This window comes from Leishmania infantum, chromosome 36 (genome assembly GCF_000002875.2).
Source record: "Leishmania infantum JPCM5 genome chromosome 36".
NCBI lineage: Eukaryota > Euglenozoa > Kinetoplastea > Trypanosomatida > Trypanosomatidae > Leishmania > Leishmania infantum.
The window spans coordinates 696765-713939 of NC_009420.2; the positions used below are offsets into that span (position 1 = coordinate 696765).

General features: G+C 59.5%; 5 protein-coding genes across 5 annotated transcripts; all 5 read right to left on the reverse strand.

Moving 5' to 3' along the window:
* Positions 1-1400: 1400 nt before the first annotated feature.
* Positions 1401-1721, reverse strand: LINJ_36_1850 (conserved hypothetical protein; the record flags this gene model as incomplete). Its single annotated transcript, XM_001469730.1, has 1 exon — positions 1401-1721. The coding sequence occupies one exon, from the start codon at positions 1719-1721 to the stop codon at positions 1401-1403; it is 321 nt and encodes a 106-aa protein (XP_001469767.1).
* A 1001-nt stretch (positions 1722-2722) lies between these two features.
* Positions 2723-4960, reverse strand: LINJ_36_1860 (conserved hypothetical protein; the record flags this gene model as incomplete). The annotated part of the gene is made up of 1 exon (XM_001469731.1): positions 2723-4960. One exon carries the CDS (start codon positions 4958-4960, stop codon positions 2723-2725), a length of 2238 nt encoding a protein of 745 aa, XP_001469768.1.
* A 1131-nt stretch (positions 4961-6091) lies between these two features.
* Positions 6092-8731, reverse strand: LINJ_36_1870 (putative exoribonuclease 2; the record flags this gene model as incomplete). Its single annotated transcript, XM_001469732.1, has 1 exon — positions 6092-8731. The coding sequence occupies one exon, from the start codon at positions 8729-8731 to the stop codon at positions 6092-6094; it is 2640 nt and encodes an 879-aa protein (XP_001469769.1).
* Positions 8732-9941: 1210 nt separating this feature from the next.
* LINJ_36_1880 (conserved hypothetical protein) lies at positions 9942-10688 on the reverse strand (the record flags this gene model as incomplete). Its single annotated transcript, XM_001469733.1, has 1 exon — positions 9942-10688. One exon carries the CDS (start codon positions 10686-10688, stop codon positions 9942-9944), a length of 747 nt encoding a protein of 248 aa, XP_001469770.1.
* Positions 10689-12221: 1533 nt separating this feature from the next.
* On the reverse strand, positions 12222-15038 carry LINJ_36_1890 (conserved hypothetical protein; the record flags this gene model as incomplete). The annotated part of the gene is made up of 1 exon (XM_001469734.1): positions 12222-15038. One exon carries the CDS (start codon positions 15036-15038, stop codon positions 12222-12224), a length of 2817 nt encoding a protein of 938 aa, XP_001469771.1.
* Positions 15039-17175: the final 2137 nt, after the last annotated feature.

The window sequence follows — 17175 nt, forward strand, 5'->3', positions numbered from 1 at the left end:
CTGTGATGCGGCACTTTTTCTTTCCTTTTCGTTGCCCTTTGTGCCTCTTTTACGTGATGCGGTGCGATGTGTCCGTTCGCGTCGCTACTGCGCCGTTTTTCGTTTTGTTTGTGATAGATGGAGGAGAAAGAGTTGCGTCACACGTGGGGAGAGAAGGCCGCCAAGACGAAACACACAAGCAAACAGTGAGAGAGAGAGAGAGAGAAACATAGAGAGGAAACAAAGACAGCACGAAGAGAGAAAACCTTTAAAGAACCACACCCAGCTCAACAACTCTCCCAATCATACTGTGCGTGCGCCTATGTCTACGTATGTCCGCGGCGTTGCATGCACAAAAAGGAGTGGACGTTACTCGCCTCCTCGTCGGGGGGAGGGGTTTAAGCGTCTGCATAATGCTGTGCACGTGCGTCAGCAACGGAGTCCATGTTTGAGTCGGCGCAGTTCGCTATAAGAAAAAGGAGGTATACACCGGAAGACAGGCATACGCAAGGAGGAGGCAAATGCAAAGACACGCTCGCTCACACACACACACACAAGCATCGTTGGCTGTTGAGAAAGCTACTATTACGGTTTCTGCTTTTTTTCTTTTTCCGTTTTACATGAACCGAGAAAGATGTGCAAGTGGAGGAAAACAAAGGAGGGAGAAGAGAGGAACCCCGAGACGCACACCGCACCTCCCTCGCACACGCACGCACAGACACACGCACAACTGTGCCCACATCATCATAGAAAATGCACAAGCACTAACGACGCCAACACAAGAGCAATAAACGAAGGCTACGGCTCTCTCCAACACCCCCCCAACTTTACACCTCTCGCACGCTCCCTCTTTTTGCACGTTTCTGTTTTATACTGTCTACTAGCACGAAAAGAAGAGCACGAGTGAGCGGGGCCTGCTTCTGTCCCCCTTCCTACCCACACCGTGTGTGCGAGCGCGCCCGTGCGCACGGACGCGTGGCAAGGAAGAGGACGCATGCGCACATTTCCTGGAGACACGCACGCAGGCACACCACCTCACCCCATACGCATCTGCACAGACGCACCGGTGTCAGGAACCCGCGACAAAACCGAGCGACGTGTGTGCGTGTGTGTTTTCCTTTCATGGAGTCGTCAGAAAGCGAAGAAGAATGAACGATCAGGGCGGCGCACGGATCACTTGAAGGATTCGCTGGCCCACGGCATAACCACGCACACCGTCATCACCTACAGCGCCCTTCTTAGCCGCAGAGGCAACACGTGAGGCGTTGTGCAGAGAAGACAGAGACCAGCGAGTCTGCGCGTGATAGATGCTGAAGCGGCAATGCTTCCGATATTAGCCAACACGAAAGTCTTCTTCCTGTCGTCATCGCTTGTCGTGAATCCGAGCACAACTGCTAATTCTGAAGCCTCGCATCCGCTACTTACTCGACCTCCTCCGGAAGGTCCTTAAAGAAGGTGTCCATTTGCGGACCCCAAGCATCGGCCCACTGGTAGCCGGTGCCGAGCCTGCGGCGCCACACACGCAGGTAGTCGTTCTTGAACTCGGAGCGGGCGGTGTGCTTGCTGCCCATGCGCAGGAAGATAATCCACATCACTACAAAATACCCGAGCACGACACCGACGGCGCCGTAATACACCGGAAACTTCATGTGCGACAGCTCCGTGTAGCTGCGGCGAGACACCGCTGCAGAGATGCTAGAAAGGCTGCGCCCCGCAGACGCTCCCAAGGCACGGCGGAACATTTTCTTTTTTTTTTGCTCCTCTGCCTCGCTGAAAAGTCTGTCGTGCACGGCACAAGACACTTGAAAGGAAGCGAACTTTAAACAACAGCGAGCGCGCGTTCGATGTAACGTTTGCGGCCGCCACAGTGGAGAGAGGGGGAGAGGTAATACACGACGATCTTGTATGTCGTTTGCATGCTGTCGTCGTTGTCGTTGATATGAGTAGCACGCGGTGCGATGCGCGCCGGGTGAGAGTGGGCGTTGGACAGTATGGTCATCGAAGCGAGGTGCAGGGAGAAGAGTAGATGCGGCCGTCAACAACATGGCGGGCGTAAGACAAGAGGAGGATGGAGCAGGGCCGCCGCCACAACGTCCTCGGACCGATTCCGGCGGCGATACACATCCTTGAGGCAAGTTTGTGAGTGAACGAGACAAAAAGACGACGCGCATTCGTCGCGCGCCGTCCGGCAGGTCCGCTGCAGCGCGCTACCGTGCCCCTGACTCCGCAATACGAAGTAGACGAGGCAAGCGCAGCGCAAGGGCGATGGTGAGGTGTCGCTCTTCTCTTTACCACAGCAAGCACTGCTCACTGCTCTTTTGTGTGCGTGCGTACTTGGCTCAGCAGTGACTGAGGTGCAGTGGATTACGAGAGCAGCAAACGTCGGCAGCTGTGTGCACTGCAGGAAGAGAGAGCACGCACACACTAAAGAAAGAAACAGAACAGATTCGGTTCCGAGTGGATGCAAAAGTAAGAGATGAGAAACACAAAGAAGGCCCACGCCACTACTACTCACACTATACATTCCACGCGAGAAGAGAGGCGGGGTTGGGGTTGGGGTAGACGCACAAGGGGCACACTGCAGGGACCAGCTCTCGGCTTACCTCTTCGTTATCGTGGTGTTCACAGTTGTGCGCACGGGGGGATGGGGGGAGAGGGCAAGAGGAGGGTTGCCTCTTCTCTCCCTACTCTTGAAACAGCGCAAAACCGCGTCGCATACGCACAAACAGCGCACACATGCATCCTATTTCACGGGGGCATGCACCCCTGTCTCACGTCGGTGCAGCGTCGTTTGGCAGCCTTGCACCCACCCCACGACGGCAGAGCGTTTTTGCAACGATGCCCGGCGCTGGATCCTGGGAAGCACGCCAGTTGCTGTCGAGGCGCCACCGTTGGCGGGGTGCAACGAGGTGTCGGCCGTGTCACTATCACGCCTCCGCTGCAACGCGGGCAGTTCTTCGCAGTCACTAAGTGGTGGCGGCGCGCGTGCCGCACACACTGAGGCCGCCGCAGCCCGTCTCTTGGCAGCGTGGGGCGTGTTGCGGCGTTGGCTGGCCTCCGGCGGCTGCACCGGCTCCAGGTACCGCGCAATAAAGGCACGAAGGTGCGGTGCGGTGGGGTGGAGCTCCTTGCAGGAGAGCACGTCGCGCAACGCGTAGCGTCCCTGATCGAGCTTGAGGCGGCAGAGAGCACGATGATAGTAAAACTGCGGGTTCCGACCGTCCGTCTTGATGGCGTTGGTGAACTCCACCTCCGCCTGCTCCGGCTGGTTCTGGGCGAAGAGCTTGCGGCCCCACAGGTCGTGCAACGAGGCGATTCGCTGTCGCACGTCACGCTGGTCTGACTCCAAGCCCAGGACCGCCTCGTAGTCCGCGAGCGCCTCCTCAAAGCACTCCATTTTGGTATAGCAGTCGCCACGCGCCAGCAGCACGAGCACGTTGTCCGGGCGCCACTTGAGCGACTCAGAGTAGTAGGTAACCGCGTCCTGAACCTCGGCCTCGCCGTTCAAGGAGGAGCCAATCGTGAAGAGCACCGTCGTCATCACTTCAATCGCTTCCTTGTGTTCACCGTTCGTCTCTCGCACGCAGCGGAACAGGTCCTTGACGCTCTGCTTGTGCTTCCCCGCCGCGACGCTCAGCTGCGCTCGGCGGAACAGCAGGTCAAAGTCATTCGAGTAAATGCTGAGGCAGCGGGTGATGCTGGCCTCATCGTTGCTCGCGAGCGCTGCCGTGCGGTAGCGCGCATACAGCTCGGTGAAGAGGTATTTGGCGACCGCCAGCGACCCCAGTGCGTCCGCGCTGGACGGCAGCGACGGGGCCAGAGTCCTCCGTCGTGCACTACACAGCCCCTCATGGACGTTGCCGTGGACTTCGATCGGCGCCTTGCTCGAGTCCGTGTTACACGCCTCCTTCTCCTCCTGCGCCTCCAGCAGCACTCGCGCCTTGCGGAAGGCTTGGCGGTTGCAGTAGAGCTGAACCAGAAGCGCGGCCGTCTGAGGACGCCAGCGCGGAAAGATGGCGAAGTGATCCTCAAGCAGCGCCTCTGCTTCCTCGTCGCGTTGCAGCGCTATCAGGTACACGCCGCGATGTAGCGCAATCGTCGGGTCGACTAGGAACTGTGGCGACTTGCTCGAGGGTATGTCCTCGTCCTCACCCTCGCCTACCCGTGCGGCGGCGTCCAGCAGCTCCAGGGCCTCGTTGGTGCAACGGAGAGCTTGCTCGACGCTGCCGAGCTGATACAGAGACAGTCCCAGGGCATCGAGCACTCCCGCAAGGCGCGCGCGTATGTCCTTCAGGGTGGGCGCTGCACCTGGTGCTGGTAGGCTCAGCGTCGTCGCTGGAACCTCGCTCGCAGCCGAGTCGACTGATTTCGCTAGAGAAGGCTGTTGCTCGGAGAAGCGCGCGGCCATCTCCGTTGAATGTAGGCCGTCCGCAAAGCCTTGGATAGAGCAGTCTGACGGACTGCTACCTCCGGCAGACTGGAAGGATGCAGGCGCGGGGTCCTGCGCCGTCTTCAGGCGAGCCTCCCATGTCCCTCCTCTCATATCATCTGGAACGTCAGAGGAACGCGTTTTACCACCATTCCGCCACGTCCTCTCGGGTGAGTTCGGCGCGTCAACGCGACAGCTGTGAGTGGCAGAGACCTCATCGACAGTGTCGGTCAGGTTTTCGTTAGCGCGGCGGCAGTAGTCATCCATATCTTTCTTGTGCAGCGACAACAGTGCCCGCCGGTAGCAGCGAACGGCGGACCGCAGGTCGCACAGGAAGACGTAGCACTCAGCGAGCGCCACGATGGGCCGTACGTTTTCGGCGTCGAAGAAGGACGCTTCCTGGAAGAGCTGGATTGCCTCATAGACGAGCCCACCTTGTAGCAGGCGCATGCCTGCTTCGTGCTTCTCGCGCACCTTGAAGGCGGTGATGGACGAAGTGGGATCCCCCCACGCTCTACTCGTGAGCGTGGAAGAGAGAGGCAGCAGCGGCATCGCCACGCCGGCAATGATGGCAATGGACGAAGGGGGAGCGCAAACGAGCGAAGGTCCGCTCGTCGTCGTTCCCTCTGTGTCTCCGGAAATCCCGAAAGCGAGCCGCGGGTGAGGAAGGGGTGGGGAACGCACCCCGATGCAAAGTAAAAATGTATACGAACAAACACGATTCAAGAAGACCAAGTGCGTGCGAGTGGGCGTGGTCGGGCGTGAGCGTCTTTGCGTATGATTGTGTGTGTGTGTGTGTGTGTGTGTGTGTGCGTGTGTGCGTGCGTGTGCAGCTGTCGGCCTACGGGCTTCGGCACCCAACCGGTTGCAATCGACTTGAAGCGCAGACAGAAAGCACGCAGTAACGCAGGAATGTGGAGAGAGAGAGAAAAAGATAGTAGCCGCGTGGAGAGGAGGGATGCGTGGCGAGGACTAAGAATGAGGGACGAGGCGGGTTGATGGGGCTGAGACGACGGCTGTAACGCCTTGGATCGGGGAGTGGCTAATGAGCAGCCTCTCCGCGCGCGTTACACGACGATAGCCCTGACTGAAAGTGTCATTGTGTAGACGTGGTGCCTACACAACAATGATAGGTGCACGCGCACAAAGCCTGTGGTGTCGGAGGGAGGGAGAGGCAGCGTTGCAAAGGCGGCTTTAGCGAGATCAGCGGTACTTCAGTCCATGGAGCTCAGCGTTATTTGCTGCGCGACACGAATCGTGTCGCGCATGTCGTTGTTACGCGCATCGCTGCTGTCGCTCTTCGTTTCGTTGTAGGCTACTCATAATGCCCGCGAGGAAAGAGGAGCGGGCACGAAACGGCAGGGATGCGGTGATGCTGCGATGAGGGAGGGCGATGGAGGAGGGTTGTGCGGAACGAGCGCGACGACAACACAAACTACTTGGAGCGCCGGAGCGCAGCAGCAGCGACAGCACAACTTGCCCACGCGCATGTACACGCACCTCGGCGCGCAAAGCGTTGCTGGGTATCGGAGGAGTCAACGTGCAAAAGCGCCGGAAGCGATTGACAAGCATCCACGGCGCCGTGCGCACACGCGAGCCTCTCCGCACATGCATGGCCGACACACACGCGCGGCAAAGCACAGCTGCCTCCTTGTGGAGTGACTCTCAAGCAAACCTCCTCTCTCACGCGCGCCGCTGTCGATGAGCGTGCCGCGACGGCTTGGCCGGCGTCACCTTTTCGGACGGTCGCAGTTCCTTCTTCGCTTCGCGGCTCTTCTTGGCGCGTCGAGATGACGAAGACAAGGGTGCGGGGTGAGCCTCACTTTTACTCTCGCGAGATCCAGTCTCGTGCTGCGAGCGCTTCTTTTCCCCCTCCTTGGAGCGATGCTTAGAAGATGAGGTGTGAGGCGAGGAGGAAGAGGCCCCACACGTGTCGACGTCCTTGCTGCGGCGCCGGCTCCCGCCATTCTGCTCCCTCTCGCCGTTGCTGCGGTGGCGCTCGCGCCTGTCCCTGTCGTCGTCGTGCCGGCTGGAGCCTCTCTTGCGTTTAGCGTCGTTACTGTTGACGACGTGGTCTGCGTCGCGACCCCGCTTGCGGTGCCGCGGCGGTGACTGTTCTTTTTCCAGTCGCTTGGACGTCTTCGATGCGGCCGCCGCCGCCGCCCCGTTTTTGGTCGCCTTCTCCTCGCCCATGAGCACGGGACGGTAGTCGGCCTGTGTGCTGAGCTCGTAGCGGTACTGGTTCACCTGGTTCGACTTGATGCGTCCACCGTAGCGCGTGGACTTGGCCATGCCCGGGTCGGGGCACTGCAGCTCCTCGTGTCGAGGCCACTCCGCCTCATAGCGGCCCACTCGGCCGGCAACCGGCATCGTCGATGCCACCGAGGCGGGGATCGGCATCACCGGCGGCGCCAGGCTGGTCGCCAGCGGCAATGCGCTGTTGCTCGGCCCAGTGAGAGCGTCTAGCTGTTTCGCTAGTGAAGTGGACTCATGGCAGTAGAGGAATGTGCTGCCAAAGTCCTCCTCCAACTCAACCAGCTGTCGGCAGGCCTTGCTGAGGGCCTCGCAGTTGATGAAGGGAATACGCAGTACCCCTTGGTACGAGAAGTTGGCTTCGCTAAAGTCGACATCGACGATGGCGGGGTAGAACTTGCCCAAGACGGACTTGGGGTCGTTCACGGCCTCGTGCAGCTCCTCGGGCAGGGCGTGCACGCTCAGCCGCGGTAGCACCGCCAGCAGCTGCTCTACTGGATGAAGAGGAGCGCTCATGCGCATTTCGACATTCACCGTCGCCGTGAACGCCGCCAAGTCCTGCAGCAGCGGGGCGTAGTGGTACGGAAAGTACCACTCCCACGACGGGCACCCCTTCGTGTAGTAGCGCATGACCCACTGCAACCCACGCAGGTACTCGGCACAGCAGAGCCGAATGTGGCTCTCGAAGGCGGCACGGTTGGCCGACGGGTCCCAGCCGAACTTATGCTGGTAATACGCGTCGCGGTACGCCTTGTCGAGGTAGGAGAACCCGAGCGGCTGCTTGTCCACGACGAGGCGGGTGCGCTCTTTCCGCGCAGATGACATGAGCGCCAGTAACGCGTCACTGACCTCTTGTGCGTTGCTGCGATCTGGCAGCAAGGTCCCCAGCACCTCCGATACTTGAGCCTCCGTCTTGGTGACGCGCTCCTCAACGTGCTGCTTTGCGCGCTCCTTAGCGCGGACGACGCCGTAGTACTCCTTCGTCAGCTTCATCATGCACTTGGAAGTGAAGTTCATGAGGAAGATGTGCAGGTGGGCGTAGTCCACCTCGCCGAGCTGGGTCAAGTAGCCGTGCAGCGCGAAGTCGCGCACGTAGTGGTCAAGGAGCATCTCGATGCCACGCGTCTTGATGGACACGAGCGGCACGTGCGGCAAGAAATCGTTGCCGACGAAGAAGCAGAGGAAGATGAAGTCGTCCACGACGCGCTCGAACTGCATGCCCTCGATGTTCGAAAAGTCCTGCATAAGCTTCTCGCGGTACGTGCTTAGGTTAAAGTAGCAGAAGCGATTGTGATCTGGCTGGAAGGTCTCGGTGAGCTGGTTGCGCAAGATGCAGACATGTTTCTCGTGCGTCGACAGCCCGAGGCAGATGAGGTCGGCATCCATGCCGTGAATGACGTGGCTAGTGTTGTAGTCATAGCCGGGCTGCGAGCGCAGGCCGCGGATGTATTGCATGATCTTGTGCTCGCCCTCGCCCGGCACGTGCGCGTCCGAGAAGACGACCGTCAAGTGGCGCCATGCGGCGTCCTCGTTTAGCTTCTTCATAATGTACCACTCAAGCGCGAGGGCGACGCGCTCCATGAACGCCGTGGACGGGGTTATGACGTTGTGGTCCCAGCGCTCCCGGACGCGTGGCCGGGGAAGGTGATACTCGGAGACAATGCGGTCTGCACAGGCGTTCGAGATGGCGTCGCTCTCCAGGCGCTCGTCTGCGGCACGGAAGCGACGGCTGCGCTGCTGATTCATCTTGCTACGTGGGGCAACGCCATCAACGCACAGCACGAGGCACTTCTTCGGACGCACCACCCTGACGAGGAGGTCAAGCTGGTCGAACATGCGCTCAAACATCTCCTCCTCGTTCTCTGGCTCCGGCAGCGGCGCCGTATCGTGGCAGCAGGGGTGAATCAACCCGTTCATGTCCACATAGAAGTTGTCGTACGAGTACGCACTGGCATGGCTGTGCGGAAGCGTCTGACCCTTGAAGGCAGCATCTACCACATCCTGTGGGATGTTGTCGATGCAGTCGCCGTACCATCGCTGCAACCACAAAAAGAACCCAGCAATGCCCATGTTTGCTGAGCGCACGTCGCAGTCTATCGATTTGTATTTGCGTGTGTGTGTGTGTGTGTGTGTGTTTGATTGTGTGCGAGGCAGTGGGAGTGGGAGTAGCAGAAAGAGGAAAAGAGGGGTTACCTACGGCGCACGTCGCGTGGGCCCTTTGAGAATGTATGCGCGAGTGCGTGTAACTCGGAGTGTGTGGTATGCTGTGCTGTGCTGTGAATCTTCGTGTGCAAGACAGGGGAGACCGGGGTGAGAGCTGCGCGGCCCTCAGAATTCTGTATTGTAGTCGCGCCAGGCGAAGAGAGGAACCACAGGTGCGCGCCTGCGCGTAGTGGACCTCCCTTCAACGGCAATGCTGTGCTTTGCGCGCGAGTGAGCAGAGAAATGGAGAAGGGGGAGAAGAGCGATGCACACGACACAAGACGAGCCGCCTCACATGGAGCGAGAGACGCGGGTAGGCAAGGAGGGCGAGGGAAGCAAAGGAAAACACAACAGAGATGTGACAGGAGCGGCGGATTCACGAACGAGAGGGGGCAAGCACGTGCGTGCAAGGTGGATCGAGCCCCATGAGCGCTCTCCACAACGCTAGACAGGATTGCAGCGGAGTCGAAGAGAGCTCGTCAAGGGCCGACGCACTCTCGAATAGGCATGCTTCGACGCCATATTTATTTCTTGTTGAGGTTGTGCCTTTTTGGAGTATGTTCGCGTGCCCACAGCGCACCATCAGCCCACCCCTCCGAGAGCCGGCAGCCCCGAGTGGGTCCTGCCGCAGCGGTCTAACTTCACGTGTAGTGGCCGAAAACGAAAAAGAGAGAAAACGCAAGCAGAAGAGAGGAGCAAAGAGGCGGAGAGAAGAAGGAACTTAAAGGGTGCTGAGAGGGGGTGCGCAAGACCCAAGGCGGAGAAGACACTGGCGGTAGGGGAGGGACAATGTGCAGGCAGAGATAAGCAGCGGACTACATCGCAGACGGACAAAAGACAGAGGCGGAGGAAAAAGAGATTCGCCGACGAGGTGAGCGAAGTGCGCAAAAAGGGGGTTAGGGTGGTAAGTAGGCACTGCGGAGAGTGAACGTTCCCCGGCGGAGAAGTTGGACAGCATCATGCAGCCGTGCAAAGCGCATCCCTACGTCTGCCTTCCACCCACCTCTGTCACGAATACCATGAGTGGCACACGTCTCTTCTTCTTCTGCTACTCGATTATGCGTGGCACAACGCTTCGTCAAATATGCTCACTCGGCTGCTGCACCTCGCGAGATGTCCACAGTAGCTGCGAAATCCGTATCAGTTTTAGCCCTGTTGCCCGCGGGTCCAGCGCGTCGGCGTCGTTGTACGCCTTCAAGATCGCCTGAACCCTTTCGTGGAGAAATAGGCGTCGTTCCTCCACCGCTTGTAGGGCAGCCTCGTGTTGGCGAGTCATCGCATCCAGCTCTGCGCGGCAAGTGCGGGCTATCTCTTGCTTTTCTTGTTGATGCGCCGCCTTGATTTTGGCCAGCTGCTCTTCCTGTTTCACTCGCATGGCTTGCAGCCGCTGCTCCTGAAGATGGGTGATGTTCCTCTGCTGCGCCTGTTGCTCTTGCTTCTCAAATCGGCTTAGCTGTGCCTGCACCCGCTCCGCTTCACGATAGCGATGCTGCCTCATGTACACCTGGAGTTCACTTTGCAGGTGCTGCACCTTTGAGGACCAGGAATGCGCCACGGAACCACCCGCTCGCGCGCTGCGCAGCTCTTCGTGCGCGCGCGCATCCTCCCGCACGCGCTCTGCGTAGTGATGCTGCTCCGCAGCCGCTAACATCGCTGAGGCATTCTCCTCGTACACCAGCATCTTCGTCTTCCAGCTTTTGCGGAAGTTCCGCTGCAGCAGTCGCTGCTGCTCTGTCAGCGCCTGCCGCGCGCGCTCTGCCATGGTGTTCGCCTCTCTGGAGATTCGCTTGGCGAGCAGGCGAATGATCTTTTCCATGCGCTGCATGCACTGCTGAGCCCGGTGGTAGAACCCCGCTTTCGCGCTGTCTGCGCGGGCCGAGTCCAGCGCATTGAGATAGGCCTCCACCTCATGCATGTCAGCATGCCAGCGCCGCTGCGCCTCAGCAACGTTTTCCGGCACGATCGCAGTCGCGCTGGCGGCGCAGGCGGGGTTTACGAGGAACGCTTTGAGAGGTGGCGAGGAGGCGCCCGCGGACGAGGACGGAGCGTTGGAAGCCTGAACCACGCAAAGAGGAAGGTGCTCATCCGCATGCGTGCGGACGGTTATTGCGCTGGCTCTGTGCTCGGGTGGAGCGCTCCCAGACACTGGCGAGGAACCAAGGCTACGCGGTTTGCCCGCCATGGGAAGCGAAGTGCGGCGGGGGAGCGACACGTGGAAAGATGGAAACGCTGCACACATGAGCGATGCAGAAAGGTGTTTGTCTATGCCTCCGTAGGCGGTCGGGGACGGCGGAAAACGCGCGCAATGAAGGAAGGAGTTCGAGGAGTGTGCTCACCATGCGTGTGTTCTTGTATCTGACAGTGCGCTGCTGCCACTCGTAGAAGCGGGGTCGTCCTTGATGTGTGCGTAGGACGAGGTCCTCAGCACCCGCGAGACGCTTGCTCACGAGTAAGTGGGCGGATGGGTGTTTGGGCAGCGTGTGGGTGCAAGGCGCACAGAAGGGAGGGAGACAGAGAGCGGTGTAAGAGAGAACAAAAAGAGAGCGAAAGCGGTGACCCAGAGCAGCCTTCGCGCATGCCTCCATGTATCTGCGTACGCCAAGGAGACAAGTACTCGAGTATGCGAAACGAGCATAACTTGGCCTTGAAAAGTCTCCGTGCACCGGCCACCAGCGCGGCATCCTCTGCAACGCGTCCAAGGACACCGCAGAATGAAAGCGCGACCCTTGTGCACAGATGAAGCCGCTGGTATCGTTGTAAAGTCTCACACGTGCCTCCCCTTAGCTCAGCTACCAGCTTCATAGAAGCCCGTTCTTGAGCCTTCACAAGCAGGCAGTGCGTGTTGAGGCATTCATCGTGCGGTGCCGCACTGTGCGCACTCACCTCTCCATTTGCAGCATGCATGCCTCGACACTCCCAGACACGCCTCCCCTAGCTCCTCCGCACGGGCACCGCTACACCGTCCTCGAAGCCATCCACACACACACAAACACGCACACCTGCCGCTTCCGCCTCCAGTACACTCGGTGATGATGCACGTAGGGGATGGGTGCACAAATCTACGTGGACGGGCATTGGAACACCGCAAGAGGCCATGAGAGGCAAACGAGCGCAAGAGGCCTCCAGTGGGATTACGATGAGCATCTGTTTCTCTTTTGTTGATGTTTGGTATGTACATGAGCCCCCAGCCAGCTGCGTGGCTTTGCTGGTGGGCAAGGAAGAGAGGTGACGCAACTTTGGGCCCCTTTCCCCGCCCTCCTTCCCTGAATATGTCACACATGGAGTCTCGTACGCAGCATCACCGGGCACGCAAGCCCACACCAACAGGCACGCGCGTGCACGTCTGCGCGAGACCACCTCAAAGCTGATAAACCCCGTTGAAAAACTGTCCGTCAAACACGGTGCTGTCTGGGTACGTCAACACACCCGCTCCGTGCGGCACACCGGCGACGTTCACGTGACCGTGGTAAGCGCTCCCGTCGGCGAAGTGGACATCGCCGATGCAGCCGTCAACGATGGACCCGTCTCGCCACTCACACTCCACCGTCTCGCCAGATGCGGTGGTGAGGCGGCCGCGACCCTGCTGTTTGTTCGCGTGCCACGTGCCCTCGTACACGCTGCCGTCGCGGAAAACCTGCGTGCCCGTACCCTCACGCGCCCCACCTTGCCACCCTCCCACGTACCGCGACACAGCCGCCACGCCGCGGCGCGGGCCATCCGCTAACGGGTCTGCATCAATGTACTCTACTGTGGCAGTGGCATCAGGGACACCGCGGTGCCACACGCCGCGCAGCACATCCCCGTTTGCAAGTCGCAGTGACCCGTGCCCTTGCTGAAGTCCGTCCAACCAGCTGCCGGTGTACTTCTCCGCTAAGGCGGTGTTCGTCGCCGTCCCAATGCTCGTCAAGCGGTCGTGCATAAAAATGCCCTCGTAGGTGATGCCCTGCGTGGCACTGTAGTAGGTACCAGCGCCGCAGCGACGATTCGCCCTCCAGCTGCCCTCGTAGAAGGACCCAGTGCGCGTGTTGCGCTGCACGCCGCTGCCGTCGCGGTAGCCGAGCGCGAATTCGCCTTCGTAGATGCCGTCGTCGTCTGTCAGCCGGCCCTGCCCACTGCGCAAGTCGTCGAGCCACTCTCCTTCGTACCGCTCCACACTTGGCCTCTCGGCGGGCTCGCCCGACTTGCACGCCAGCGGGGGCCTCTGCACAGTTTGCACGCCGTACCCGCTGCGCTTGTCCTGGTGCCACGCGCCTGTGTAGACGGAGGCGCCGTCTGCCGAGACTGTGGTGCCGACTCCCTCGCGGACGTGCAGTACCGCATCCAAGGAACCAACGTGCCGGTCTCCGTTCGGGAACACATAGGTGCCTTCGACAAGCTCGCCCGCACGCCAGACGCCATCCAGCACGACACCATTTGGGTAAACCTCCTGACCAGCACCGACGCGGATGTCGTGTTGCCACTCGTGCGTGTGCTTGCACCCCTGCGTGTCCGTCCACGTGCCCTGCCCTTGGCGGCACGCCTCCTCCGGATCCCACAAGCCATCGTATGTGCTCCCGTCTTTATACACGACGCGCACGCATGGCTGCAGCTCGTCGCCGATCCACATCCCATACACCGTCATGCCGTTCGGGTACGTGAGAGCACCCGAGCCGTGGCGTCGACCGTCTCGCCACTCTCCCTTATACAAGAGGCCTTCTGGTGTGAGGCGTGCCTCGCCATGGCCGTGCGGGACGTGCCGCTCCCACTGCCCATGGTACCACCTCCCGTCTTGCCGGCGAAGAAAACCGTGCCCTTCGCGGCGTCCATCCACCCACTCCCCGACGTAGGAGCGGTCGAGCCACTGGTAGGCACCCTTTCCCTCCTTCTTGTTCGCCACCCACTCGCCTGCGTACACCTCCACGCCAGGCTGCACCGGCAGCACCTTCCAGTCATCCGCCTCATCACTCATGATCTCACCCACGAGGAAAGAGCCGATGAAGCCGCCAAGAGCTGCCATCCCCTCGGCCGCGGTGGAGCAAGGCGCGACCGGCAGCGTTGGCGGCAGTGTCACGGTCCCTGCGAGCGAGAAGTCGCCCGTAGGGCTAGGAGTTGCTGCACCTTTGACTGGCACAGCCGCGTGGTCTGACGTCGAACCAGTCGCGGCGATGCCGCCCCTCGCACGAGAGGTGGAATGAAAGCAGAAGCCAAAGCCCAGACGCGCCAGCTCTTCCGGGGTGAGGGTGTCAGGAATGCTCCACGCAGACCACGGCAAGTTGTGCCGCTCACTGAAGGCACGAAGCAGCATCAGAGGCTGTGCTACATCCACACCACTCACTGTGACCGCTTGCTGCGAAGTGGAGGTGCAGATGGCGTCACAGTCCCTGCCGTCGGTGTGGCCGGCGATGCTATGTTCGACGTCCGTCACGTCGTTCTTGGTTAGCATCGTCTGCGACAACACCTCTTCGGGTGCGGCGTAGTACTGAAAGCCCAATCCGTCCCGCTGGTCGCCGCGCCAGTCGCCCACGTATAGGGAAGTGAACGGCGCACCAGCCGAGATTGCAGCGCAGCCCGACAGCCGCGCTGCCGAGGCAGCCAGCATCGCATGCAACGTCGGCACCGCAGGCAGAGCGACTGCATTAGCCTCCGAGCACTTGCCAGAGGCTGAAGTGCCGGGAGACGGAAGTGTTTTGACTGCAGTCATGTGATCCGCCGCTGCAGCGCCGGTAGCGGCCCGCATCTCCTCGTTGGTTCGCAGCCACATCGCGAAGAACTCTGACTGCACCCTCACCTGTAGTTGGAAGTTCGACTGCCCGCTCGGTTCGAGGTAGTGGACAGCGATGTGAAGCGTGTCGACACAGTAGGCAGGATCGGCAGGGTGCAAGACGATCTGCTTAACTGGCTCCGGAGAGATGAGGCGCCACGCCGCGTTGTTCGCGTCCGGCTTGGGGTAGAAACAACTCAAAAAGAGCGCACACCGGCTAGCCGTATTGCCCTCCTTCATGCGGATGACGACGAGAGCTGGCTGGGTGAGCGCAACGGTGAAGTACGAGACAGAGTGCTGCGCGCCGACCTTGCCATCTACTGGGAAAGGGCTGCTCGGGTCAACCATGGTTGGCTGCAAGTCGAGTGGGGCAGACATGTTCATGAGGCACGAGCGCGACGACGACGTCGTCGGGCGCGCTGTCGTGGTGGTCATTGCCACCAGGAGGTGGCACCAGTGAAGTTGAAGCTGCTCGACGAATCAGCAAGAACTTGCTAGCGACTTTCCAGGCGCTCGCAGTTGTTGCTCTTCTCCTTTTCTTGCGGATGTTCCAGAAGTGGGTTTCGTTAATTGATTGACACTTTTGCGTCGGTGTGGGTGTGCGAGCGTGGGCCATGGAGTGCCCGAACGGGGAAGCAACGAATCGTGCGCGACCCGCGAGCACCAGAGTGCTCTGCGGTTCTTTCGCTGTGATGCGAGAAAGTGCGTCGGGGTGTTGTGTGTTGTCGACGCGTGCATTGCGGCGCAGCCCAGGCGAGGAGTGCAGAGAGGTACAGCCCGCGAGACAGTCGCAACGCAACAAAAGAAAAAAGGAGGAGGAGAGTTGGAAAGAAATGATTTGGACTGGAAACAGCGATGCGACATCAGTCCCGCATTAGCATTACGGTTGCTCAAGGGGTGTGCTCTCACACATGTGCGGCACCGCAGAAGAGGGAGAAGGGGGGGGGGGCGAACATACCAAAAGTGAAGCCCACCAGAAATTCCTGCGACCCACAACGCTTGCAAGCATCGAAACTGGTCGCGGCAGTGCAACATGCATGGAGGAATCGCGGCAGCAAAATGCGCGGCTTGTCGCCTCCGTGTTTTGACTTTTTTTTGCCTCCCACATTTTCTGTCGTGGATATCGGCTCTTTACTTCAGCGGACTTTCGGGAAACCGCAGCGCGTCAGCTTCATCGCCTTCCCCTGCCATAAAGCCCAGACAGGAACACCTAAGAACACATACACGAGCCGATGACTCTTGGCAAAACAATAAAGGAGCTAACCGTCAACGTATCCTGGCAACAGAGAGAGAGCGGCATCGCTTCATCACACACAGGCACACAAGCATGTCTTCGCACACTTGCAAAGTCGATCGAGCTCGCAAGTGCGGTGCGAGGTGTGTGTGCGGCAACCGGCCGTGTGCCTCCGTTTTCCTTCTTTTCCGCAAATCTCTTCTGTATGTCCCGCACACACACACATGTCACTCGTCATGCGAAGAGCCGCAAGGCCAGAGGCAAGCGGAAAAATGGTAAGGATTACGATCGTGGCGCACGTCGGCAAAAGTACGAAGAGAGACAAGCCCGTGCGCAAAACGCGCGCACACACACCTATGAAATACTGCCCATATACACACGCAGAAGCGTACAGCACCGATGATCGCACATTACGACGATTCCACTCGAGGTCGTATAGCGTTCGTCGCCGACTCAGTTGCAGCAGTGTGTGGAGAGGGGAGGTGCAGCGGCACGCGGGAAAATCATCCAAGCAGCAACGAAGCGAGAAAGATCTCCTCAAAAGTGAATAATGGTGGGGGAAATTTTCTGAGAGATTCAGGAGACAGATGGCCCTGCCCATCCAAGAGGAAGAGGAGGAGAAGGGCAGAGGGACTGATGTCCACCAAAACAGAAGAAATGGAGAGCCCGGCACGCACGCGAGAAATCACAGCACGGAACGAAAAGAGAACAACCACAAAAAAGGTGCCAGTGCAAGGAAGAGGGCACAGATGATAGCGCTTTTCGTCTTTAGAAGAGTGAAAAAGGCGAATTAAACCCAAGAGAGAGATGGAGGTGGCAAGGCAGCCAAAAGTAGTAGAATGACATCACGGGAGGGCGGTGAGAGAAAACACGCAGAAGTCAGCAGCAGAAAAAAAAAGCGCTGCGAGAAGACGGAACGGGTGTGGAAGAGCATCATTGAAAAAGATGACGAAAGCGCACCACAAACTCACATGTAATGACAGCGAGGAGGAGGTAGCACACATGACGAAGGTCGGGCGACTGTAGAACACCAGAAACTGGCACGGAGAGGTAAGAGAGGGAAAAGCGGGGGTAGCACCTCACCTACCGATAGACACTGCAAAATCGTAAAGATGGCAGTGGAGGAGGGAGAAAGAAAGACGCGCGTATGTACTCCAACGAAGAACAGAGAGGCAAGCAATATGAGGGAAGGGGGAGGAAGTGGTTAGCACATCCACAACTTCGACCCGGTGAAGCCCCGTCAGGGAACAAAAGTAAGAAAACGAAAGAAAAAAGCCACGAATGCATGCGTGCGAAGGTGCTGCTTACCATTTTCCCTCACCCCTTCCGTCCCCCGAG